Source organism: Notamacropus eugenii, chromosome 4 (assembly GCF_028372415.1).
Source record: "Notamacropus eugenii isolate mMacEug1 chromosome 4, mMacEug1.pri_v2, whole genome shotgun sequence".
NCBI lineage: Eukaryota > Metazoa > Chordata > Mammalia > Diprotodontia > Macropodidae > Notamacropus > Notamacropus eugenii.
In genome coordinates this window covers 33,310,776-33,338,263 of record NC_092875.1, presented here as the reverse complement: position 1 = coordinate 33,338,263, position 27,488 = coordinate 33,310,776, and the positions used below count along the sequence as shown (strand labels likewise).

Below are 27,488 nucleotides of genomic sequence, written 5' to 3'. Positions count from 1 at the left end.
ACAGATATGATAATAATGAAAAAGTTTAAAATAATGTGAGAATTGCCAAAATGTGACACAGAGACACTATGTGAGCACATGCTGTGTGAAAGAACACAGGGTTGCCACAAACTTTCAGTTTGTGAAAATGTCTATGAAGCACAACAAAATGAGATATGCCTGTAATTTTCATATAGTGCTTACTATATTCCAGGCACTGTACTAAGTGCTTTACCATTGTTATCTCATTTAATTCTCACAATAACCCTGTGAGGTAGGTGCTATTATTATCCCCACCTCCTTTTTACAGGTGAGGAAATAGAGGCAGGCAGACACTGTTTTTTTTTTTAAGGTTACTAACCCAGAATCATCCACCTAGCAAGTGTCTGAGGCTAGATTTGAACTCAGATCTTCCTGATTCCAGGATAGGCACTCTACCCACTGGGTCACCTAGCTGCCCCTGACTTAAATTCATCAAAGGCAACTAGGAATTCTCTTACTATCTCTCCTTATTTGGAATATCAACTCCTTTTCAGTCATTTTTTGTTACATCATTTCCAATCCAAAGGTCTTTCTTCATTAGAGAGCTAAGAAAATTCCATTTTTACTGTCCCTCTTTTTACTTCCCTCTTCAGTCTCAGCTCAATCTAAGTTTGAGCATTCCTGATGACATTTTCACATGATCATGCTATACTTATATTTGTCTTCTGGTACCTGGCCTCCCTTCCAGCTTCTTTAGATTTCTTTTTAAAATCTCAGTTGATTGGTGAGTTCCCAGTGCATCCACATTGGTCTCTTCAGATAGCACCTCCCCCCCTCCCCATAGGAATTGTTTTCTTTTGTTTTCAGAGTTCCATTCTTGAGCATCTCACATTTCTCCTGGGCTGACTTGCCCTGGAGAACTTTGTTCCATAGGATCCTACCTTTCCTTTCTCTACACCCTTTGAAATCTGCTTTCCTGTAAACTAGGATGCATGTCAGGCTATGCCTGGATTTCTTTTCCTCTGTGCAAACTCTAGGAGGGAGGCTTGCTTTCCTTTCCCTCACCCTAGGGTTCCCACAATTAGCACTCCAACAATAAGCTCCTTCCCCTTGGAGAGAGTCAGGTCCAAGTCAAACCAAGTCAAGATGTCCAGAATAAAGTTTCCTTCACTTTTGGAAGGATGAAATTATCAGTAAGTCAAGTCCATAAGTTATTAATTGTTTGGCTTTGGGGGCAGGGAAGAAAGGAAGGGAAGGGAAGGGAAGGGAAGGAGAGAGAGAGAGAGAGAGAGAGAGAGAGAGAGAGAGAGAGAGAGAGGAGGGAGGGAGGGAGAGGGTGAGGGAGAGGGAGAGAGAGAGAGAACACTCCAATTAATGTTGAGGAAGCAGTACAGACCACCTCCCTCATTTTGTTGTTGTTCAGTCATGTCTATTTGATTCCATTTTGATTCCATGATTCTTTCTTGGAAAAGGTCTAGAGTGGTTTGCCATTTCCTTTTCCAGCTCATTTTACAGATGAGGAAACTGAGGCAAAAAGGGTGAAGTGACTTACCCAAGGTCACGCAACTAGTATCTGAAGCCAGATTTGAGTTCAGTCTTCCTGACTCTAGCTCAGGCACTCTGTGCACTGTACCACCTAGCTGTCCAAGCTCCCCCATAGCTAGTCCAACTAAGAATCTAAATGAGCACCAGACTGAGTAGAAATGGAGGCATCTGAGGAGAAATCAAAATGAGTCATCTTCCTATCCCAAGATCATAAATTCAATCCAAAGGCAAATGACCAGGGCAGGAACTATGGAAGAGGGGTAGGCTGAGAATTCTGACTAAACCCCTGAGTTCCGAACAGGGTAACAGAGCTATTGCTCTGACCCCAGAACACAACTGATGACTTAGTCCTGGGGCTGAGAACAAGGATAATCAGCTTTCCAGTTAGCTAACAGAGACTGAGGCTAGTAACGGTCTACTGAAACTCTATGTTGAGAGGCAAGTCTTCATTTGTGCTACATAGTCCAGAAAGGTGGTGACCCAGATCATGCCCTCAATCAATCCATGTAACATAAGGCTTCCTGAAAACTTGCACTGTCCCAAGACGCCCCTGTAATTCCTGAAGAGCCCATAACTCAGTGTTTAGAGAACATAGTGTTAGGCTTCTAGATGAGTCAGGCCAGGAGCATGCAAAGTCATGGCAGAATTATGAAAGTGTGTAGAGTCTACCAGGGGTGGAGAACCTGTGGCCTCGAGGTCACATGTGGTCCTTTAGGTCCTCAAGTATGGCCCTTTGACTGAATCCAACTGAACAGTGAAGTTCCCCACCCCTGTTCTAGCCTAACTGGCATGAAGTCCCAATACTAGAAGTAAGACTGGAAAATGAATAAACCAAAGATAAAAAGCTATTAGGGTGTCAGGGATACCCAAAATGTAAACCCAGAGGAGGAGAACAATAAAAAACATCTATAAGAAAAGCCTCAATGAGAAACATAGCTTGGCCACAAATTTGCTTAGAATTTCTAGAAGTCAGGAAGACCTGGACTCAAATCTGGCCTCAGATATTTATTAGCTGTGTGACCCCAGGTAAGTCACTTAACCCCCATTTGCCTCAACTTCCTTATCTATAAAATGGGGATAATAATAGCACCTGCCTCCCATGGTTGTTGTGAGGGGCAAATGAGATAATATTGTAAAGTGCTTAGCTCAGTGCTTGAGACATAGAAAACTATGTAAATGTTAGCTACTATTATTAAAATGATAGTATAGATAATTGAAGTCCTCCATCACTGCTCTATCATGCCTTTGTTCCAGGATTGTTATGGCTGTCAACCTTCTCATCTATTCGTTCTCAATTACAAAACCCATGTTTCTCCTACCATTGACTTCCATCCAAATATTCTCCACCATGTTTTCCTACTCTAGTTCCTGGATTTCCTCACTTGCGTATACCTTATCGATACTACATTACTACATACTACATTACCTCCCTTTCCTACTCCCATGGGACTTGGGAAGTACCAGGAGAAGGATAGGTAGGTAGATAGGCAGATAGGCAGATAGACAGACAGACAGACAGACAGACAGACAGACAGACAGACAGACAGATAGATAGATAGATAGATAGATAGATAGATAGACAGACAGACAGACAGACAGACAGACAGACAGACAGACAGGTAGATAGATAGACAGATAGACAGACAGACAGACAGACAGACAGACAGACAGACAGATAGATAGATAGATAGATAGATAGATAGATAGATAGATAGATAGATAGATAGATGATAGGTGAAGGGATAGATAGAAGAGAAAGATATATGGAGATAGAGTGACAGAGATTATATGGGTATACCTATTCACATACACACACAAATTTTTAAATAAGGTATACTACACCCATCCAGAGTCCTTAGTCCAGTTCATGAGTTTCATCCCACCAAATTGCACTGATAATTATGAAGTCAGATTTATTGCCTTACATTAGGGCCTCAAATTCCTGTTACTTATTCCCTAAACTTGGGGCTTTTGTGTATAAACATTTCAGGTCGTGGATTTTACCACTAGCTCCCTTCTTGGATTTTGTCTCTCTTCATTATAGTTAATCTCTATAGTAGCTAGCTTGGGGAATAGATATAGACAGTTTTCTGCCATTTTTAGCCCAAAACTCTTCTGATTAGATTTGTAAGACACTCAGCAAATCCACTCTTATCCAGCATTTGTTAGGTGTGCTTCATCCCTGGTCAGGAATCTGTTGTCCCTGTTTTATACCGTGGTCCAGAAGTCCAAATCCTATTCTCAGATACCACCTTCTTATCAAGCAGTTCATTTCATGTATATGTATGTGTATATGCAGGTTATCTATATATGTATACATGTACATATACATATATGTGTATATATGCAAATGTGTTTCTACTTTAAAGTAAATGGGGAAAGAAGGCTAGAGTCCCATTCCCAGGATGAGCTGGGTTGCCACCTCCAGTACTCCTTGCCTTTCTTCCTTCAGGTTTGGAAGCGCTCCGGAGCTTGGTTCTTCAAGGGCTTCCCCAAACAAGTGCTCCCTCAGCCCATGCCAGTGAAGAAATCCAAGCCTCAGCAGCCCCCCACTGCGCCCAGCTCCTCAGAGCCACCCACCCTGGAGCCCAAGCACCAACCCCGAGCACTCAGCCGAGGTAAGATGACAGGAGGGCAGCCTTTCAGCTTGGCTCAAGTTGCTTCATTGTGGGACTGGAACTCCAGACCACACTCCAGAGTTCAGGTTCCTCCAGATGGGAACAAATATGTCAGTGCTTTGAGCACTGGACTGGGAGTAAGGATGCCTGGCTCTCAATCACAGTCTTATCTAGTCCCTGTTCTATGGTTATCATTCTAAATGGCTGGTATCCATTTCCAGAATAGAACTTTTGGGAAACTGGAGGCTTTGATCAGTACTTAAGAGGATCTCAAAGTGCTTGGAGAGCAGAGATGAGGGGGAGGGGAAGTGGCTAAGGAAGGCATCATGGAGGAGGTGAAGGGTGGATGGGACTTTAATGAGTGGAGATGGGAAGAGGTAGGGAGGACATTCTAGGTGCACAGAGTTGTGTGAATGAAGGCATGGGACTGGGGAAGTTCCAAGTGAAGAATTTTCACTGCCAGAATTGCTCATCTCTTTATATTTCTTAGGCCCAGGAGAGGCTGGCCTCCCTGGAGAACATGGTAAGGGAATGGGGACTGTCCCCATGCATGCAGTCCCACCCTCTTACTTCATGCTCTGCTCGCTAAGGGCTTCTGGCTATGCTGAAGATCCTGAGAGTTCTTGGCTTTTAGATTCCTAGATACCCCAAAGCTTCCCCCTCAACTTCTTTCCATCCTTCCCTTCAGCCTTGAGTCTGCAGGGGGATCCTTGCCTCTCCTCACTTCCCTTCCTGCAAATGCAGTGGGTTACTAACAAGAGTCTCTGCACCTACCACATCCATTCCATGTTAGGTGACTGTGCCTTGGGCTTGTTTTGTCTGCTTTAGCAGATACAGCTAACTCTAGGTTGAGCAAAGCCTTATTTGGAGAAGGAGCATGGAGTGGGGGCTAGAAAGCTGACCCTGAGGTCAAAAAACTAGTCACGTATTTGGCACCTGCTGGCTGGCCATGTGACCTCAGGCAAGTCACTTGTTTGTTCTCAGCAAATGCCCTAAGACTATAAGAGGTAGAGAAGATGAAGCAGTGGATAGAACAGCCAGCCTGGAGTCAGGAAGATCCAAGTTCAAATCTGTCCTCAGACACTTACTAGCTATATGATCCTGGTCAAGTCACTTAACCTCTGTTTGACATGGTTTTCTCAAGTATAAAATGAGGATAATAATAGCACCTAGGCAGCTAGGTGGTGCATTGGATAGAGTACCAGGCCAGGTGCCAGGAAGACTTATCTTCCTGAGTTCAAATCTGGCCTTAGACACTTATTGGCTAAGTGACCCTGGACAAGTTATTTAATTCTATTTACCTCAGTTTCCTCATCTGCAAAATAAACTAGAGAAGGAAATGGCAAACCACTCCAGTGTCTCTGCCAAGAAAACCCAAATGGGGTCATGAAGAATTGGACACATCTGAAAAGCAACTCAACAGTGTGTGACCCTGGGCAAGTCACTTTACCCTGTTTGCCTCAGTTTCCTCATCAATCAAATCAGCTGGAGAAGGAAATAGCAAACCACTCCAGTATCTCTGCCAATAAAACTCCATATGTGGTCATGAAGAGTCGGATATGACTGAAAAATGACTAAACAATGACAACAATACTAGCACCTACTCCCCAGATTGTTGTGATCAAAGGAAATCATATTTGTTAAAAATGGTTAGTTCAGTACTTGGGACATTGCAGGCTCTATGTAAATACTTATTCCCTTCCCTTCTTCCCCTAATCTGGACTGGAGGAGGATGAAATCCTAAGCACAATCCCAAAGCACTTTGCAAATGTAAAAGTCCCATATAAATGTCAGGTCTCATTTGCGTCTACCCTGTGAATTCCCTATGTCTTCTGCATATCCTTCTCCCTTGTGCCACTGACCTTTTCACCAATGAATTCAGTTCAATTTATCTTGAAATTATGGGTGACCCTTCACATACAAAGATGGTGCTACTGACCCATTCTTACTAAGAAGTGCACTTGGAGTTAAATCATTTTAATAGATATTTATTAAGCACCTACTGTATACCAGGCCCTATGCTAGGCACTGAGAATTCAAAGACAAAAACCTTGCCCTAAAGGATTCTGGGTCCTATTGGAATCCATTGACCTGATGGTTCCTCTCCTGGAAAAGAGATGGGAGCTGGTGGTCAGGTTAGGGAAGTAAAGGACAGGGTTTGTTGCTCATTGAACTCTTGGCCTCAGAGATATGCTACGTAGGACCTTGATATATAGTCCTGCGCTAGCTGTTCATCTCTGACCAGTGCCAGTGATCTCAGTGAATTAGGCACTATTACAATGAGACTAAGCTTGAAAATTCAGTCCTGGAAGTTGGGAGCCCTCTCACTAGGGCTACTAGGGCTCACTAGAGCTAGAGGCATCCTGAGCCCTAGCCGGACATATCCTAGATGATTACTTTGGGGTCCAAGGACATGGGGTTGAGTAGGGCTGGCCCAGGGTGAGCCCATCCCTATTCCCATAGAGAGAATTTCCTTTTGCTAAGTATTTGAAGAACACTTTGCTCTTGCCTTGGTCCCCATCACTCCCTATCTTCTTTTATACTCATCTGTGAATGGGGTAAGGAGAACATACTAAGTGCACAGAACTGTGTGAACAAAGGCATGGGACTGAGGAGGGGTAGTCCAAGGGAAGAATTTTCACTGCCAAATTGCTTATCTCTTTACATTTCTTAGGCCTAGGAGAAGCTGGTCTCCCTGGAGTACACAATAAGGGAGTGGAGATTGCTTCCATGTATGTAGACCCACCCTCATACTCCACATTTCACTCATCACTCTTTGGTCTCTCCAGAAGCTTGTAATCTCCTTGAGCGAAGGGATGCTTTTGGTTTTGTCCTTCAGTTCTTGGCTCCTAGCATAGGACCTGGCATATAGTAGGTGCTAAATAAATGCCTTTTGAAATGATTTAACTCCAAGAGTACTTCCTGCCAATAATGAGTCAGCCACACCATCTCTGTGTGTAAAGCTCAGCCCATATTTTTAAAAAAATCCTAGATAATGGCCCAAAATAAGGACGCACATTTATAAAGCATTTAAAATTTACCAAGAACCTTCCCCCATACAACCCTGTGGGGTCAAGAAGGCAAAGATTCTATTCAAGAATGACTACTATGTGTAAGACACAATAGTCCCTGCCCTCAAGGAACTAATTGTCTACTGAGAATATTATTATCAGAGGACCTGGGTTCAAATTCTACCCCTGAAGCTTACCACCTGTGTGAACTTCTAATATTTATCTGGAGCTTTAAAGCTCTCAAAATGCTTTACAAATATTATCTCCTTCGGTCCCCACAACAACCCTGGAAAAGAACAGTAACCATAATAATTAGCATTTATATAGTGCCTTGAAGAAGGAAATGACAAACCACTCCAGTATCTTTGCCAAGAAAATCCCAAATGAGGTCACAAAATGTCATGTATGATTAAAAGGACTTAACAACCACAACAGATATAGTGCCTACTATGTGCCAGGCACTGTGCTGAGGGCTTTTTGATTTTTATCTCATTTGATCCTCACAACAGTGCTGGAAAGTGATTCCTTATTTAACAGATGAGGAAACTGAGGCAAATAGACTTGTCCAATGTCACACAGCTAGTAAGTATCTAAGGCAGGATTTGACCTCAGGTGTATTCCTGACTCCGGGTCCAGCACTCTATCTAAGGAAACTGAGGCAGGCAGAGATTAAGTGACTTGCTGAGGGCCACCTAGCAAGTAAGTGTCTGAGGTCATCTTTAAATTCATATATTCTTGACTCCAGGCCCAGGTACTCAGTTTTCTCATCTGTACATCATAAAATTAGGGACCATAGACTATTTACTATAGACCATAGAGACCCTGTGGTCCAACCCCTTCATTTTACAGATAAGGAATGCAAGACACACTGGTAGTGCCAGAGGCAGGATTTGAATTCAGATCCTCTTCATAAAATGAGAGGGCTGGCTTATATGGTCTCTGAGGTCCCTTTGAGGTTTAAATCTACAAATCCATGATCCTGTGATGACACCATTTTAACTAAGAGAGGAAGTAAAGTGGAAAGGGCATTGGATTTGAGGTCAGAAGACTTGAGTTGAAATCTTGCCTCTGCTGTGTAATATCCATGTGACCTTGACTAAGTCACTTCCTTTCCAAGAAGGAATGGGATCTACCTTCAGCCATACATACTAGTTAAGTTCCAGAGTCAAGATTTGAACCTGGGTCTTCCTCACTCAAGGTCAAGCTCTTTTTTCCACAATAGCATGTTTCCCCTGCTATGGGACACATAGAATCTTTGTCAACCCCCCCATACCATGTGTCCTTCCTGTAACATCAGAAAAAATGACTCTGCCTGTTCTTTCCTTTCTCCCAGGTGATGCTGAAGACAAGAGGGGCATGGGCCAGAAATCAGGTTTGTTTCCTGGAGGGAGATTGACTCTGATTAGAATAGAGGGTGATTCAAAGTCCCCAGTTCTGGTTCCGAATCCTGGCTCTCCCAGGCTAGGCACCTCCCCCTTTCTAGGACTGAGGGTTGGGTAGGGAAGGAAAGCAAAGCTCACCCCTTTTCCTGGCTTCTTATTCCTTATCCAGCTGTGACTTGGAGCTCTGTGTACATCCCTGACATGCTCCTGAAATAGCTGGTGATGTTTCCAGGGCTGGGGTTTGGTAGTTGTTTTTTAATCATCTTTTACGTGGCTTTTATACCTGGGATTTGTGCGGCTGTATGGACCCCATAAGACACTGCCAAATTAGTCAAACCCTAGTCTACACAAGGAAGGCAGCATCCCTCATTTTCCACCAATCTGGCAGTGTAATATGCCAGTTACTGACAGGAGACAAATTCTTCCATTAGTTCCAAGCATCTTCCTTCAGTCTGTACCTCTAGTCGATGGTCAGTCATTGATCTGGAGTTGGTTCTCAAAGGTCTTCCTTTGCATCTGGGAAGTGGCCTACCCCTCTCAGTATGGTCCAATGGTCTCCAACCAAGATCGTAGGCTCATCGTGGACTGTCAGAGCCAGGAGAGATCTCAGGTCTCTCCAGACCAAGCCCTCCATTTGATAGATGGGAAAACTGAGTCCCTGAGAAGGGAAGTGTTCAAGGTTCAAGGTCACATGGTGAGTAGCAGCACAGGAAAGACATGACCTCAGGTCTCCTGATACCTCACCTGGAGTTCTTTCCACTGCCTGGAGGAAATTGAGGTCTGGAAAGATGTCACAGAATCAAAGCTGGAAAGGACCCTAGGGGCATCTAATCTAACTTCCTCATTTTACAAGTGAGGAAACTGAGACCCAGAGAAGTTAATTGACTTGTTCACAGTCACTTAGGTAACAAGTGTTGGGATTTGAACCCAGGTCACCTGTCCAGGTTACGGATGACCTTAAGTGTCAGGCTAAAGAGTTTATATTTTATCCTAGAGGTAGTAAGGAGTCATTGAAGTTTCTTGAGTAGTCAAGTAATATGGTCAGACTTGACCTTTTGGAAACACACTGTCAGCTCTGTGAAGGATGGGTTAGAAAGGAGCAAGACTGAAAACAGAGATCCTTTTCCTTATCTGTCCTCCTCCCCTTCTGCTTGCCCCTTTTCTTCCTTCCTTCCTTCCTTCCTTCCTTCCTTCCTTCCTTCCTTCTTCCTTTAGAATTGTTCCCTTTTTTTAAAAACAAATGCTTTTTTCTTTCAGGTCCTGAGCCTGCTCCTGCTCCTGGCAGGGGCAGCTATGCCCCCCCAATGCGCCGGGCCTCAGAGGCTCGCATGAGCTCCAGTGGGACAGACTACACGGGCAGGGATTCCGAAGGCAGGGACTATGGCCCAGGTGGGGCCGCTGGGGGTGATGCCAGTCGGAGTCCAGCAGGTAAGGGAGGATCAGCCCAAATCAGCTTCTTGGAGGAGGCAACCTTGGTACAGAACATATAAGGAACTTCAAAGAAGAGAGAGCTATGGCCTGGTGGGAAAATGGTGGGAGCAGAAAGGAATCACTTCCTTTCTTCCTTTCAAAACTGGAAAAAAGGAAGTTGAACTGAACCCCTTCATCTTAAAGATGAGTAAACTGAGGCAGACAGAGGTTAAGTGACTTGTCCAGGGTCACACAGCTACTAAGTGTTTGAGGTAGTGTTTGAACTCGGGTCTTCCTGATTCTAGACCCAGATCTGTATTGAAAGACTCAGGCTAGCTGAGATTTATAGGATCATAAATCTAGAGCTGAAGGGAACCTTAGGGGCTATAGAGTCCAACCATTTCGATGTGATGTAGTGGATAGAAGGCCAGTTTCAGAAATTTGGGTTCAGTCCTACTTCTGACACATACTTGCTGTGTGACCCAGTATAAGTCACTGAACCTTTCATTGCCTTACACAAGAACATTAAGACCTTAAAACGTACCAATCTCATTTGGGAGGAGTTTCCTTGCTAGGGAACTCCTTGTACTCATGAAATCAGAGGTCCTGTCCCTATCTTTCCATTTTAGAGATGAGAAAACTCAGTCTCAGGGAGGTGAAGTTGGCTTGCCCCAAGGTCACATAAATAGTAAGAGACAGAGGTCACTTCACCTCTCCTGGGCTCTCATTTCTTCTAATCTGGAAAATTAAAGGAGTGGCCCCAATAGCCTTCAAAGGTTCCCTTAATCTGTAATCCTGGGTGGGGTATGAATGCTGCTGGTCCTCCAACTCCCGATCAGGGTTCTTTGTCAGGATACCAGCTTGTGTCTTGTGTACATTCTCACACGTCATCCCAAAGGGTAGAATCAAGCACAGTGAGTGGAAACTGCAGGAGCAGATTTGAATGTGGTGTTAGAAAACAAAAACTCCCAAGAGTTTTTGAGAGTTATCCCAAAGTGACCCAAGCTGCCCCTGGAGGCTGGGGGCTCCCCTTTCCTGGAGGTCACCAACCAGAGGCTGGATGGTTGGGGATGTCACAGAGAGGAGTCTTGTTTCAGGAATGGGCTGGAAAGAAGGCCTTTAGGGTCTCTCCTAACTTAGCAATTCTAGGGTGAGGTCCCATGGCTGACAGGGGAGAGGGTGGAATGAGCAATGCCCCCCCCCTCCAGAGGAATTGGGAATGAACGCTCACTCAGGCCCCACACTTTGAAAGATGCTGAGTTGGCGGCTTTATTTGGCTGCGGCTCTCCCCCACTGGCAAGCATCCCAGCTGTCTTCAATTCCTCCGCTATGCCTGGAATATTTAATGGAAGGCTGTTGGCAATACCAATCACGTAATCCTTTTGTCCTGGCCAGATGGCAGCTTAACTTTCCTTTCTATGTGAGGCTGTGTTAACATCAAAGCAAGAGGCTGAATATTAAGGCTTGGTATCTGTCCCTGAGTCTTCCAGTCTTTTGCTCGGCACCTGAAGTCATGCCTGGGCTACTTATGGCATCAGTTCCTGTCCCTTCTTAGCAACAGATCTGGGCAGTGTGGTTTCTGTTTAATCTCACATCCCCACTCCCCTTCTTTCTATCAGACTGGGCTTGAAGGTAGGTTTTTTTTTTTTTAACAATAAAGAAGGGTCCCTCTCCCCCATAAGAAGCATGGGGGGAACTTTCTTTTTCACATTCCCAAGAAAAGAATATTGATGATTGCACTGGAAGGAGGGCTGGATATGAAGCCAAAGGGCCTTTGTTCTAGACGTGGCTCTGCTAATTAACGTGTGATCTTGGGTGAGTCACTTCCCAGACCAGATGACCTCTGAAATCCTGTGCAGCTTTGAAACTAGGACCCTGTTATCCTTTACAACTGTGTAGCCCTGGGCAAGTCACTTCTCTCTGGGAATCCGTTCCTTCATTCATGAAAATGAAAGGGTTTGGATGTGTGGTAGAATACTAGAGTCAGAGTCGAGGGACCCGGGTTCAAATCCTGCATCTGTCCCTTATTAGCTGTGTGACCTTGAGCAAGTCACTAAAATTCTCTGAACTTTGGTTTCCCCCTCCGTAAAATGTGAGGATTGGTCTAGATGTCCTCCAAGGTCCCTTTCCACTCAGTCTATGCTATTGTGAATAGGTGAGCCCCTGAGGTTTTAAATCTTATGACCCAAGAGCTGTAAAATGGACTCGATAGTGTCTCCCAGATTTAAAATCCTTTAAATCCATGATCCTCTGGTGCTTGATTTAGTGTTCATTTAGTCTATTGTTTAAGGGGCAGCGAGGCGGAGTACCCAACCTGGAGTTGGAAAAATCTAAGTTCAAAAGTGGCCTCAGACAGTTACTAGCTGTGTGATGCTGGGCAAGTCACTTACCCCTGTTTGCCTCAGTTTCCTCTTCTGTAAAATGGGCTGGAGAAGGAAATGGCAAACTGCTCCAGTATCATTTTCAAGGAAACCTCAAATAGGGCCCACAAAGAGTCAAGACATGATTGATATGGCTAATAAGAAGCAGCATAAGGAAGGTACAAAGCACTGTAGAGAGATTATTGGACTTAGAGCTGGGAGTCCCCTTGGCCTTCATCTGATCCAGCCTCTTTTTCCAAGGCCAGTTGGAGTCAAGTATCTTGCCTGAGGTCACACATTACAATTTACCACCAAATGTATTGCTATGAGCACTCTGTCCTATGGCTCCTCACAAGACACAGAGCATGCCAAGACTTAGGTTAGAATCCGGCTCCTGGCACCTCTTTCCAGACTTGGGTCATCACATGCCCTTTCTCAGTCTCAGGATCTTCCTCTGTAAAATCAAAGGGCTGGACTAGACCCTCTCTAAGATCTTTTCATCAGACTGAAGGACTCAGGGAAGGCTCCAAGGAGGCAGTGATGCTTAGAATAAGTTTTGAAGGGTAGGTTGGATTTTCGCTAGGTTCAGGTGAGCCTGGGAGGGTGACTGTAGAGAAGGCACTCCAGGAGGAAGAAAATGCAAGGCATGTCCTGGGAACAAGCAATTCAGTTTTAATGGAACAGACGGTATAATTAATCATGCCAAAGGAGCATCCGTCAAAGGAACCACAGGTTTAGCTTGAAGAAGACTCAAAAATATGATAACTGTCTTCAAGGACATAGAATCGGAGTTTTGAGGCTGAAAGGGAACTTAGATGTCATCAGCTCGAACCCCTTCCCTTATTTTACAGATGAGGAAACTGAGGCCCAGACAGAGGTGAAGTGGCTTACCCAGGGTCATACAGCTAAGAAATGAGATTCAAGCCCAGGTCTTCCTGACTCTAGGCCCAGGGCTCTAGCAACTATACTACACTGTCTCTAATCCCTTCAGGAAGGTTTAGCATATGAAATCAATTAACCAATAAACAAGCATTAATTAAGCACCTACTAGGTGGTAGATACTATGCTGGACTCTAGAAAAACAAAGACAAAAGTATAAAATACAGTCCCTGCTTACTTCCTGTCAAAGCAAACAACATGTACATATGTAAGGACAGACAGACAGAGAGATAGAGAGATGGATAGATGGATGGATAGAGATAGAAAGATGGATAACTAGATATATAGACAGACAGACGGACAGATGGATAATTGGATGGATGGATGGATGGATGGATGGATGGATGGATGGATGGATAGATAGATAGATAGATAGATAGATGATAGATAATTAGATAGATGATTAAGTAGGTAGATAATTAGATGGATAGACAGATAGCATTTATTAAGCACTTACTATATACCCCACACTGTGCTAAGCTCTGGTGACACAAATACAAGCAAGCAGGAGCAGCTAGGTGGTGCAGTGGATAGAGCATTAGCCCCAGAGTCAGGAGAATCTGACCACAAATTCATCCTCAGACACTTCTTAGCTTTGTGACCCTGTGCAAATCACTTAACCTTGATTGCCGCAAAAAAAAAAAAAAATGCAAGCAAGATAGTCCCCACTTTCAATGCTTACATTGTAATAGGGAGATATTACATCAAGAGGAAGGGCAGAAATTGGGTTGAGGTGGTGAGTATGGGACAGGGAGAGGGTTGTGGAGGAAGAGAAAAAGTTTAGAGTCAAGTCATAAGTAAAGCATAGCTGAGGGGCCCTCCTGAAATAGTGGTCCAGGGAGACGGTTACCATACTTGTCATATAGGTAAATATGTTAAGTGACGTTGGACTCATTCTGCTTCAGCCCAGATGACACAGTGAAGGATAGAAATTTCACAGAGATTGAGAGGCAGTGGGTTCACCATCACTGGAGGCCACAGCCAGGATTGCCACTTGAGAATGTTGTAGAAGGGATTTCTGGTCAGGCATACATTGAACTTTGCAGTCTCTGGCATCCCGTATAGCTCTGTTGTTCTGGAATTCTGGGATTCTAGCTACCTGGCAGAAAATCTACAGAACGCTGCAATTACAAGTCTCACTCCTGTTAGAAAGAGCTGACTCACTTTGTTATAAAAGGCTTAGTCACACCTGGTGGCCTGTGGATGCTAATGAATCAGGGTAATCCCCAGTCTAAATATATTTGAAATGGCTGGGGATGTGTTATAATTTTGGAACAAACTCCAGTCATGAGAGAGCCCTCAACACTGGTGGTATCTGCTCAAAAAACTCATCACTAAAGAATTTTAGGCTTCCTCATGGACCTACATCTTGATATTTCAACCCAGAAGAAACCAAATAGCTCTTGGCCTTGCTTGGGCCTCTTGGAATAAGACCCATGGCTGCCCCAGTGTCCCTGGGATGCTCATTCCTGTTGTTAGCTGGTCCAGAGTATTGCCTGGGTGGGAGACTCCTGAGAAGATGTAGACAGAGGCCAGGGCTGGGGAAACTAATGGGAAAAGCCTAATGGGACCAGCTGAAGAATTCCCCCTAGCAACAGATCAACACACATTTATTAAGAGGTCCACAACCAATCAGCATACATTTAGTAAGCACTTGCTAGGTTCCAAGAACTGTATTAAGCACTGGGGGAGAGAACAATTTTTGTTGGGGGAGATAATGTGCATGATATAAAGATAGCCAAGATATATGCAAAATGAGTACAAGGTGATTGGCAGGGGTGGGGGAGGGAGGAAGAAGTATTAATAGCTGGAGGGATGAGAAATAATCTCACATAAAAGCGTGTGCAGTGAAGAGAACCCTGGATTGGAATCAAAGGGAATCAACAAATCATTGAACTTCATAGCAGCATTCAAAGAATGATGATGTTAGAGCTGGATAAGACCTTCAAGACCATGACCATAGATCAAGACCATAGTTATACGCCTAGTAAGTGTTTAAACCAATTCTCAAATGAAGGTCTTCCTGATTCCAAGTCTAGCACTCTATCCATTGTACAATCTACCAGTCCCATTTATTTTATTACTTACCATGAGCAAGGCAGAGACCTGATCAGGATGACCAGGGCTTGAGTCCCACTTCTGAAACACACTGACTTCATAACCCTGGGCAATTCTCTTAACCTCCCAATGCTGCCAGGAAATTTGCTAAGAGTTTCCTCACCTAGAATTTCTCTAAACTGATGAAATCAAAAGATCTGGACCAAAAAAAAAAATAGTAGGTATAACTTGTGTAGACATGTCACTTCTCCCTCTCTGGGTTTCATCTGTATAATGAGAGGGGTGGGTAAGATGGCATCTAAGGTCCCTTTTGGCACTAAATCTATGATCTGTGTCATTCTTTTGTGATAGTAATAGAAAGACAAAAAAAATAGAAAGAAAATAATAGTCTTTGCCCTCAGTGGACTTACATTCCACTGAGGGATTGGGATATTTGCATATGAAAGATAAATGATAGATAGATAGATAGATAGATAGATAGATAGATAGATAGATAGATAGATAGACAGACAGACAGATAGATAATCAGGACAATTTGGAGAAGAGAGGACCCTTGTATAAAGGGAAGAGACTTGGACAAAGGAAAAACCATCATCAAAATGCACAGAGGAAGCAGGGAAGATGGGGACAGAGACAGGCATTTTGAGTGGGATAGAACATGGGTAGGAAAGATGGAAAGCCCCAATCTAGGACTGTCCCGCTGCTTGGGGGCTAGTAGCCTTATTGACCTGTGCTTGAAAGGTTAATGATGGATTTTCCTTTGTCCCTTCCAGGTTTGAGAAGGGCCAACTCAGTTCAGGCTGCCAGACCCTCCCAAGCATCCAGCCAAAGTGCCACAGCTCAGCCTGGTCCCCCAGGTAAGGCTCCATCCATCCTCTATCATACCCACCTGGATGTTTGTTTAGGTGACTATTCCCTTCCTCCTTCATCCAAATTGCAGACAGCTGGGGTGCAAGTGAGAAAAAAGGCACCAAAGAACTTTGAAACCATTGGATGGGAAGAGGGGTTTATACACCAAGGAGTGGGTGCTAGACAGGGATGTGCTCATAAATACTTAACCAGTATCTCTTTAAAAATGTAGAACAACACATTTTAAAGTTTCGGCTGCTTTAATAACACAAGTCTAGACAATCAACAAAATAATAAACCCGTACCCTGATTTGTGGTATTTGCCAATGTCCAAGGTGTAAACGCTTACACTGATATTTTTAACTATCAGTTCTCTGGTATGAGATGACTCCCAGAACTCCCTTGGTGCTACATATAGGAAGTGGCAGCCTTTGCAAAGGAGTAATAAAAAGTTTAGCCCTGTGCTTGTCTCTGAGGAGATTCCAGAGGAGTATGAGACATGGTCCTTGCCCTCAGCTGCTTCCACTCTAGCTACAGCCATACTTAGGAGAAATGGCATTTGAGACTGGGAGGTTTGCACACTGTATAAATAGGATTTCTTTTGAGTCTCACAGAAGGGCCCTTGAAGCAGGTCCCATATCATTATCCTCATTTTGAAGATGAAGGAATCAAGGCTTAGAAAGAGAAAATGATTTGCCCATGGTTATAGAGCTAACAAATCTGAGAAGCAGAATTTGAACTCAGACCTCCCTGAATCTAGATCCAGATGTTTGAGTGATTTTTGGAAAATCTCTCTAGGCCTCTTTCTCTTCAATTATAACAGGAGGGGCTTGGGCTATTACAGATGCTCAGGGTTAGGAGGAACTTCAGGGACCATCTAGCCCAACCTGTACCCAAACAGGACTCTCTTCTCCAATAGCCTTCTTTTGAAAACCTCCAAAGACAAGATGATCTATATCCAAGGTCTTTTCCAGTCCAGTTGCCTATGAAACCTGTGTACACAAATACAAACAGAGAATTGAGCAAGATAGTAGATATATGATAAAGACAGGGCAAAGAATGATAACAGGACTCAAGCTGGGGACAGCCCCATGGGCTGAGTACCCCAATGGGCAGCAGAAAGGGGGACTCGATTAGAATTAGAGGACCCAAATTTGGATCCTGGTTTGGGTACTTAACATCTGTAGAACCTCGGACAAGTTACTTCTCTTTCCTGGCCTCAGTTTCTTCATCTGTAAAATGAGAAGTTTGAACTAGATGGCCTCTGAGATGCTACTAGCTCTAAATCTATGCTTTTGTAAGCTCCCTGGAGGTCAAAGAGTAAGGAGTGAGGAAAGTGAAGGTGATAAACCAGAGACATCCCAGTAGCTCACATCAGCGGAGATTTATTTCTTAAACTTCATTTAATTTTTTTAGTTACCAAAAATCTATTTTTCTCCCTCCCAACACTTACCCATTGGAAAAATAGAAAGAAAAACAAAACTCTTGTAACATATATACATAGTCAAGTGAAACAGTGACATGGCAGTGAGATGTCTTAAAGAGCTAAAACTGGGGAGTTTCTAATGTATAGAAGTCTTTTGGCCAAACATAGAATATAGACCATATAAATATATCTGATTGTTGCCGTCATCATCTTAATTATCATTTGCTGCTCCACCTCTCTCTCTCATTGACTGATAGGGCCCCAAGGGGCCAGCAGACCAGGACCAAGTGCAGCAGGCAGATTTCCAGATCAAAGACCAGGTAACTCTCCATGGTCTCCATCTTCCCTATCCTTACAATCTGTTTGCTTTCTCTGGATAGAAGGTACCTGCTGGGAGGCAGTAGATCCCTCTCCCTTTCTAGAGTCTTCAAGTAAGGGCTGGATGACCACATGTTAATTGATCAGTAAGCAGTCATTCAGCATCTCCCACATGTCAGACATTGTGCTCAGTACTGGAAATGTAAGACAAAAATGAAACCATTCCTGCCCTCAAGGAAAGTACCATTTACATAGATGAAGCAAGATGAAGGTTGTATCATTCTTGTCCATGATACAATGAAAAAGGCACTGGCGTGGAAATCAGAGAAGGTGGTTCAGACCCCACTTCTGACACCACTTTTGTGACCTTGGGCAAGTTGTTTAACATTTCTAATGTCAACCTCATTATGTACGATTGAATATTCCTAAACCTTAGTATATAAGGGTGAATATTCTTACATAAGAAGAATATTATTTTTTCTTATATAATGTGTGTGTTTTAACCCCAGACTGAAATTCCCTTCCCGGTATGTATTGTCTTACTCTGTTAAAAAAATCTAATCTTCCTGAAGATAGGGAGTGTTTTATATTTTCTATTTATGTATTTGTTCTGCATAGCACAGTGTTTGTCATATAGTAAACACCTAATAAATTCTTTTTAAAAATTATTCATTCATCTTCCGACTAGACTATAATCAGGGCAACTAGGTGGTGCAGTGGATAGAGCACCAGTGCAGGAGTCAGGAGGACCTGAGTTCAAATCTCACCTCAGACACTTGACACTCACCAGCTGTGTGACCTTGGGCAAGTCACTTAACCCCAATTGCCTCATCCTAGGTCATCTCCAGTCATCCTGATGAATATCTGGTCACTGGATTCAGATGGCTCTGGAGGAGAAGTGAGGCTGGTGACCTGCATAGCCTTCTCTCACCCAAAACAAAGTCAAGTGCAAGTCATGTCATTATTTCTCTGATGGCATGGTCTTCTTTGGCAACGAAGGATGAACACACAAGACTATAATCAATCAATAAGCAATTATTAAGTACTTACTGTGTTCCAGGCACTGTGCAAAGTACTGGGGATACAAAAAGAGGCAAAAGACAGTCCCTGTCCTCAGGAATCTTTTCATCTAATGATGAATACAGCAAGCAAACAAATATGTAGGAACAAGTAATCTGCAGAATAAACAGGAAATAATTAACAGAGAAAAGGCACTAGAATTTAGAGGGGCTGGGGAGGGCTTCTAGAAGATGCATTTTAGTTGGGATTTAAAGGAAGACTGTGAAAGTAGGGATTTTATATCAAAATCTTTGCTTTGTGTGCTTCCAGAGCTGAACACAAGCGTTCTGGTTAATGTGTGTTGAATAAGTGAACAAAACCCCACGTTTCTGAAGCCATTTTCCACCCTGACTCTTTCTCCCTCCAGCTCAGGGGGATCTGGCCCAAGGGGAGCCTGCCTACCCCTCAGCAGCAGCCATTCCCCGAGATGACCGAGCAGGGGATGCAGGGGCTTACCCCCTAGCTGGAGCCAAGGATGATCGGGCAGCACGAAGACCTGGAGCCTACTCCCAGGCTGCTGCCGCACCCCAGCCTGCTGCCCTCCCAGCCCGGCAGCAGCAGCCACCCCCAGAAGAGGATGAAGAAGATGCAAACAGCTACGATTCTGATGAAGCAAGTAGGTGACATTCAAGCTTGCCTGGGAAGAACTATTCTGGTTGGCACCAGAAGGCAGGACTAGAACCAGTGGGTGGGAGTTATAGAGAGGAAGATTTAAGCTCAGTGAAAAGGAAAGCTTTGTAATTTGGTTTTGTTTTTGGATTTCATTGGTGCAAGGAACTCCCAGCAAGGAAACCCCCTCCACTAGTGCAAATCACCACTTGTTCAGCACTTTATGGTCTTAGCTGACTAGGGCATTAAGAGATTAAGTGTCTTGCATGGAGACTTGCCCACAGTGGGTGAGAGGGTGGTGGAGGGGGGAGGTATCAAGGTTCTCTATCTACTACACCACACTGCCTCCTATGGATTAGAGCTGTCCAAAAAATGAAATAGACTGTCTGGGAAGGGCCAGGTTCACATTTACTGAACATCTTCAGGGCAAGGCTAGATGACCTTTGTTAGGAGTGAATTATAGAGGACAATTCTTGTGCCAGTAAGGACTGGATTAACCAGCCTCCGAAGTCCATTCCAACTCTGAGATATGGTCCTTCAGAGATTCTGGCTTTAGGAGGCAGAAGGGCAAAATGATAACTGTGCTAGATCTGGAATCAGAGGACCTGGATTCCAATCCCAGCACCACCCCTTATGAGTAGCATGGCTGTTGATTGGCTTTTGAGTATAGCATGGTGGATAGGTCACTCAACTTGGAGACAGTAAGAACTGGATTTACATCTTACCCTTCGACACCTACTAGCTCTGTGATCGTTTAACCTCTCTGTGCCTCAGTTTCCTGATCTGCAAATTGAAGGGATTAGACTTAAAGACCACCAAAGGCCCTTCCACGTCTGGATCTATTATCTTGCAAGTTATTTCACTTTTCTCCATACCTCTCTATTCTAATATGTAAAATTAACGGGATTGAACAAAGTAATCTCTAATGTCCCTTTCAGTTTTATTGCAGTTCTCAGTGTCACCACAAATTGAGGAGTTTCCATATGCATCATGGGGAGTGGTTTCATTTTCTAGTAAGAAGGATGGCGCTTGTAAGGAGGAAGAAAATGTTGATGGCTTTTCAGACTACATTAGTCTAGAGAGCCTTCAGGTGGTTATCTCACAGTCCAGAGCTGTCCTCTACTCCATGGGTACTTTTCATATTGAGAAGGATAGAGAAGCTGGAGCTCCTAGAAACTGTACTCAATGACCCTGAATCTTGGGAATGTGACTAGTCTGTTTTCAAACTTGGCGTCATGATAAGAGTGTTGAGATTAGAGTCCAAAGATCTTGGAGAGGTAGAGAGGTATGGTAAGTAGAGAACCAGTCTTAAAAGTCACTTGACTTTGGTGCCTTATGCTCTTCATCTATAAAATGGAAGGATTTGCATTGATAGTCTCTAAAGTTTTTCCAGCTCCTGAGCTATGATCCTATGAATGAATGAATAAATGAATGAATGAATGAGTAAGCATGTAGAAAGTATCAATTATGTGACAAGAACTATGCACCTATATAATCCACCATAACACTGTACCAATGTGGACTATCAAACAGGAAAGGACCATGGTGGAGAAAAGTCATCATGAAAGCCTTCCTGGAAGAGTTGCTGTTCCTTTCTCCACTCCATCCCCCAGATTAATGCTCCAATGGAAAAAGGCCCAACACTCTGTCCCCTCTTTTGAAGCACTAATGAGGAAAGAGGGGGAGAGGAAACTTCCCCTTTACTCCCCCTCTGTGGCAGTGAATTTGACTTTCTAAGGAAGCCTTGTTAATCTACCCATCAGAGAAGTCAGGAGGGATCCTGGATGCTTCTGGGCTGTGGAAAATCCCCTGGAAAAATGTAGTAACCTATGGGCAGAGTCAATGTAATATAATAATCACAGAAGCAGTAGCAACTGATACCGATACCGTACAGCACTTTAAAGGTTGTAAAGCAATATACACACACACAAAAATGAAGCTTGAGTGCTTTATAAACTGTAAAGTGCTCTTTGGGATTAGGGAATGGACCTCTGTTTTCATTGTAAAAGTAAGTACTCTCCAAGTAAGGAGAGGCCCTTTACCATTATAGGTTAGCAACTTCTCTGTAATTTATAGTCTCTGAGTTGCTTGGAAAATGAGAAGTTAACTGACTTGTCCAGGGTCACACAGCTGGTGACAGAGGCCAAACTCAAATGTAGGTTTTTCTTTCCTAACTCCAGGGCCAATATTCTATCTACTGACAGCATTCTACCTCTCAGTGTGTGCCATGGAGATTCAGCCATGCATTGTGGGAGGAAAGTTTATGGTATGTGTGATTGTGTATTTGTATGTATAGAGGTATCTGAGCATGGACATGGGTGTGCTGAGATTATATGGGTAAGTGTTTGAGGACAATAGTATGAGTAGAGCTTTATCTTGTAGGGGGGTTCTCTTTGAAGAAACATGTCTTGGGGTGGAGTGGGGTATGTGTAGGGGCTTATCAATATGTGTGCTTAGAAGTCTATGTGTTCTAGAAATCCATGGTTATTTGTGAGAGAACATGTTGGATGTGAGTATAGAAACATAGAGATGTGTGACCTTGGACAAGTCACTTCTCTCTGGGCTAGTTTCTTTGTCTGTGACATGGAGAGGAGGTGAATTGAATTGGACAGACCTTCCAGCTTTGTCTCTTTGAGTGTAGAGATCATGTAGTTCAACCACCATCATGTGGCAGATAAGGAAACTGAGCCTCAGAAACAAGAAATGATCTATCTTGCATAGTACAGTGTAGTTTATTCAAAAGTGGAAGGGAATATGAATGAATATGGGTGAAAATGTCTAGGCTTGGGTCTGTAGTTCTGAGAGTACATGACTATGACAAACAAGTAACCCACAGCATGGGAATTTCAGGCTCAATCAAAGCATAGCTTTTTTATTTATGGAAGAGAGAGAGAGAGAGAGAGAGAGAGAGAGAGAGAGAGAGAGAGAGAGAGAGAGAGAGAAAGAGACAGACAGACACAGAGACAGACAGAGACAGAGAGATAGAGATTCAATATAGAAAAGAATTATGGGGGAAACTTTTAGCACAAGGCTAAAAAAATTTAGACTCTGAAGTTTTTGGAAAAAAGAGGAACTTGGATAAGATTAATGGAGATATATTAATAATATTAATAGTAATAGCACTTTTATATCATTTTATGGTTTACCAAAAATGGTTTACCAATATTACCTCATCCTATTCTCACAAGAAGAGAGATAGACAGAGATAAAGGCACAAACAGAGGGCCAAAGAGACAGAAAAAGACAAGGGAGGTAGAGAGGGAAAGAACATAGATGTAGATAATATAGGTCAGCTAGGTGGTGCCATAGTGCATAGAGCACGGGGTCTGGGAGTGAGGAAGGTTCGTTTTCCTGAGTTCAAATGTGACCGCAGATGCTTTGCTAGCTGTGTGACCCTGGGTAAGTCACTTAACCCTTTTTGCCTCAGTTTCCTGATGTGCAAAATGAGCTGGAGAAGTCAATGGCAAACCAGTCCAATATCTTTGCCAAGAAAACCCCAAATGGGATCATGTGGGGACACAACTGGAACACAACTGAACTGACCACACAGCATAGACAATAGGTAGAAGTACATTGTATATGTGTATTTTTCCCAAAGACAGAGAGAGCACAGAAATACACATGTTGTGTGGGTGGGAGTGTACTTGTATGAGTTGGCTTGGCTCTGAGCTCATAGGCCTCAATGGGCAGCCATGTCTGGGGTGGGGTGGGGACTTGATAAAGGCCTCCCATGTTCTTCAGGGCAGAAGAGAGGGCATCATCTTATTGAAGGGACAGGAGCCTCCATCCAGCATCCAGCAAGACGCCTTCCACATTCTCAGAACTAAGTGCTTCTAATGGCTGCTAAATAAGTAATGGAACAGGGCATGATGCCCAGGCAGTGACTCGGTGACTTCTCAACTGTGAATAATAGACTGGCCAAAAAAAGTCTAGCTTTGGAGATGATGAATTATTCAGCTTTCCCAGGGTGGAGGCTTCTCTGGGAAAATTTCTCACAGCCTTTAAAGGAAGAATCAGAAAACCGAGTCCTGGTTTTGCTTCAGTGGGAAGGAGGAAGGAAGGGAAAAGGCAGGGTAGAGAAGGGAGGGAAGGAGGGAGGAAGAAAGGAAAAAAAGGAAGCAGGGAGGGAGAAAGTAAAGGGAAAAGAGGAAAGGAAAGGAAAAAGGGAAAAGGTATAGAAAAAGAGAGGGAGAGAAGGAAGAAGGAAGGAAGGAAAAAACTGACTTATGAATGAATGAAAATGCAATTATACACCTACTGTATGCTAGACATTGTTGAGACAGTCCCTGCCTTTAAGGAGTTTACATTCTTATGACTGTGGGTGGTGGGTGGTGAGTAGACAAGTGGAAAGTGATGGCTAGAGAAGGGTTCTTTGGTGTAGGCTATCCCAAACATTGCATGTGGAGTCATAGAGAGTTGATTGTCAGGCTCTTTCCAGTACTGGTTTGATACTTGCTCCCAGGTTGAGGGTGGAAAGAATAGTACATGTACTGCATGGATGAATTTGTGGCTAGCTAGCTAAGAGGTAAAGCCTCAGGGTCTGGAGTTGGCTACATCGAGTGGTTAGGTGCTTGCCCATTCATCAGAATAGCTCATCCTCAGGATAGCATTTTTGTCTCTATCTCCCCAGCACCTAGTACAGTGCTAGTCATACAGTAGGTGCTTAATCCATGTCTAACAAATTAATGAATGGTAGAGATGTGAAGGTTCAAGAGGGGGAAAGAGATTTTTTTTTTCCTGAAGACTTTCTCATTTTTCCTTCACGATTGTGGAAAAATGATATTTTAAAAATCTGTTGTTGAATTTTCTAGTTTTCTACAACCTTCAGAGATTTAAATACCCCATATAGTCTGAGAACAACTAGTTGTAAGTGGTATATTTTTATCATTGAGAATAGAGGAGCAGTATGCTAGAGGAGAAAGTACATGGATCTTTGAATCAGAAGCCTGTGTTTGAATCCCCTCCAACATTAGTGGTGTAACTGTGGGCAAATCACTTAAGGTCTCTGAGCTTTAGGTTCTTCATTGATGTATGAGGTGTGTACTACCTGTGTAAGATATGTGTGTCCACATGGACTGACTAAATGTGGTGGGAGGCTTGAATAGATACTTCCAACCTCTTGCCCGCACCTCTCTAAGGGAGACTATGATCTCTACTTTGAGAGGAACAGAATAGGCCATGAGACTGGCCACTGGCCTCTCTCTCCTGAAAGAGGAGTCTTGAATTAAGGTGGTATCTTTCTGCCCTTGTAAATACTGCTGATCTGATTGGTTCAGAACAGAAGCCACTAGTGTCCCTGGTCACTATCCATTACAGGAGGAAAGATGCCTTAAACTTACATCTACTGACTTATCCCCTTTCTACCAAACATTGATTAAACAAAAGACCATTCCAGATAGTAAAGTCTTCTTTTTCAGTCTTGTCTAAGCTGAATTCAAGCGTAGCCTTTAGCACTTACTATGTGACCATAGGCAAATCACTTAGCCACTGTCTCTACCTTAGAGTATAAATGCCGTAAAGGTAGACTGTCTTTGGCTTCTTTTTGTATCCCCAGGGTTTGGCACAGTGCTTGGCGTAAAGTAGGTGATTAATAACTATTTACTGATTGGTTAATTGCCTCAGTAACATGGGATAATAATAACACCCACTTCCCAGGGTAGTTGTGAGGATGAAATGAGTAATATTTATAAAGTGCTGTACAAATGTTAGCGATTCTCATGGGGAAACATGGACACACCTAGGAAGGTAATGGTCCAGGAGTAGCACTTTGGTCCAGAAAGTTCCTGGGATTCGGAATGGGCCCTCTAGAGTATAGATTGACCCGTCCCATCCAAGAACAACACAGAAGTTGATTTGATCATGGTTTGTGGTTCCAGAATGAGGAGGCTGTAAAGAAGCTGGCCTGAGGGAGAGGAGTGAAGGGAGGCATGTTTGGGTCAGTCCTAAAATAAGATTCCCAAGATTCCCAAGAGGCAGTCACCAATTGGGAGAACAATGCTTGGTTTTTCCCTTGTATCTCTAGTTCCTAGGACAATGAATGCTTGGTGATTCTATGGTTTAAAGTATCGTAGAAATGCCAGCACGTCTGTGGCAAGATGGCAAAATACAGACTCTATGTGTCAGTGGAAGAGGACATCAAAGAAAGTAAAAAAAATCTCATTAACTAGAGTTAAGTAGGGTTTTCTGGAAGAAGGTGAGTCTTGAGCAGGGCCTTAATATTGTTACAACTTTGCACTTTACAGAGCACTTTTGTATCTGTTTGAAACTCAGAATTCTGGGAGATTATGTAGGATAGAGATTATTTTCTCCATTTTATTGATGCAGAAACTGAGACTTTGGAGAGGGGAAAGGAGCTCCCCAAGGTTTCACAGCCAGAACCAGAGGGCTGGACTTGGCAGCAGGAAGACTTGGGTTCAATTCCTGCCTCTAAGCCTTACTAGCTGTGTGATTCTGGGTAAATCACTTCTGTCTCTGAACCTGTTTCCACATCTATAAAATGGGAATAAGGGCAGTTGGGTATTGTAACAAATAGAGTTCTGGGCCTAGAGTGAGGCAGACTCATCTTTAGATCTGGCCTCAGACACTTACTAGCTGTGTGATCTTGGGAAAGTCATTTACCCCTGTTTGCCTCAATTTTCTCATCTGTAAAATGAGTTGCAAAAGAAAATGGCAAACCAGTCCAGTATCTTTGCCAAGAAAACCCCAAATGGTTTATGAAGAGTTGGTCAGATCTGAAAACTACTGAACAACAAGAAAATGGGCATAGCCATGCTATGGCACTTACTGTATATGGTTACTGTGAGAATCAAATGAAACAGTCTAAATAAAGTGCTATAGAAATGTCAGTTATTATTTTCACACTCTTACTCTTGAGGCAAGCCAGAATCTGGGACCCACAGGAGAAGCTGAGACTGTTTTTTATAGGGTAAATACGTGTGTGTGTGTTTGTCCTTCGTTGCCAAAGACCATGCCATCAGAGAAATGAGGACATGACTTGCACTTGACTTTGTTTTGAGTGAGGGAGGGCTGTGCAGGTCACCAGCCTCACTTCTCCTCCAGAGCCATCGGAATCCCGTGACCAGATATTCATCAGAATGGCCGGAGATGACCCAGGATGAGGCAATTGGGGTTAAGTGACTTGCCCAAGGTCACACAGTTAGTGAGTGTCAAGTGTCTGAGGTGAGATTTGAGTCAGGTCCTCCTGACTCCTGCACTGGTGCTCTATCCACTGCACCACCTAGCTGCCCCAAGGTAAATATGTATAGCACTTAGCACAATGCTTGGCACATAGCAGGTGCTTTATAGATTTTTATTGATGAATTGCTATAGTAGCTGCCATGGGATTTAGAGGTAGAAGAGACCTTACAGCCATCTAGTTTATAAGTAAACGGAGGCCCAGAGAGGGTAAGTCCAAAGTCATATAGGCACTAAGTAGCAGAACTGAGATTCAGACCCTGAACATTACTCTTCAGATCAAGCACTCTTTGACCTGTGTTTCTATCCAACCTCACAGCCTTACCCAAACAAATGTCATTCATATACATGTTTCAGATCCCCTTCCTTCTTCCTTAAGCCCCACAGGACCAAGGAGGCTGTTTGCCAATGTGTTAACTTGATTATGTTTGTGATCCAGAATGTCAAAATGGAATTGGTACTTGGATGGGTCTGGCTCCTTTTTCTTCTGCCCTGGGTTGGTTGTTTCTTTTCTGATTCTTATCTCTTCCTCCTCATCAGCTACCCTGGGAGCTTTGGAGTTCAGCCTTCTTTATGATCAGAGCAACAGCTCCTTGCAATGCACCATCATCAAGGCCAAGGTAAGCTGCTCCTCCCACCTCACTGAACTCCGAGGTGGTGCTGGGTAAGCAGGGGTCTGAAGCTACAGGGACTAAAGTTTCTCTTCCTTTTCATCATATACCTTGTGTTTATTGTGTATTTCCTTTTTG

The 27,488-nt window shown here is 43.5% G+C and overlaps 1 protein-coding gene across 2 annotated transcripts in view; it reads left to right on the top strand.

Annotated features, from left to right (window-relative positions):
- Positions 1–27,488, top strand: part of RPH3A (rabphilin 3A) — a 171,173-nt gene that overhangs the window by 101,703 nt on the left and 41,982 nt on the right. Inside the window, exons 6-13 of one of the 2 annotated variants that reach the window (XM_072600399.1) lie at positions 3,959–4,124; positions 4,615–4,647; positions 8,469–8,507; positions 9,775–9,945; positions 16,058–16,141; positions 17,817–17,879; positions 19,304–19,552; positions 27,280–27,359. In XM_072600399.1, the coding sequence (XP_072456500.1) occupies positions 3,959–4,124; positions 4,615–4,647; positions 8,469–8,507; positions 9,775–9,945; positions 16,058–16,141; positions 17,817–17,879; positions 19,304–19,552; positions 27,280–27,359 (885 nt within the window). The remainder of the gene's footprint in view (positions 1–3,958; positions 4,125–4,614; positions 4,648–8,468; positions 8,508–9,774; positions 9,946–16,057; positions 16,142–17,816; positions 17,880–19,303; positions 19,553–27,279; positions 27,360–27,488) is intronic. The other variant, XM_072600400.1, reaches the window with a different exon arrangement.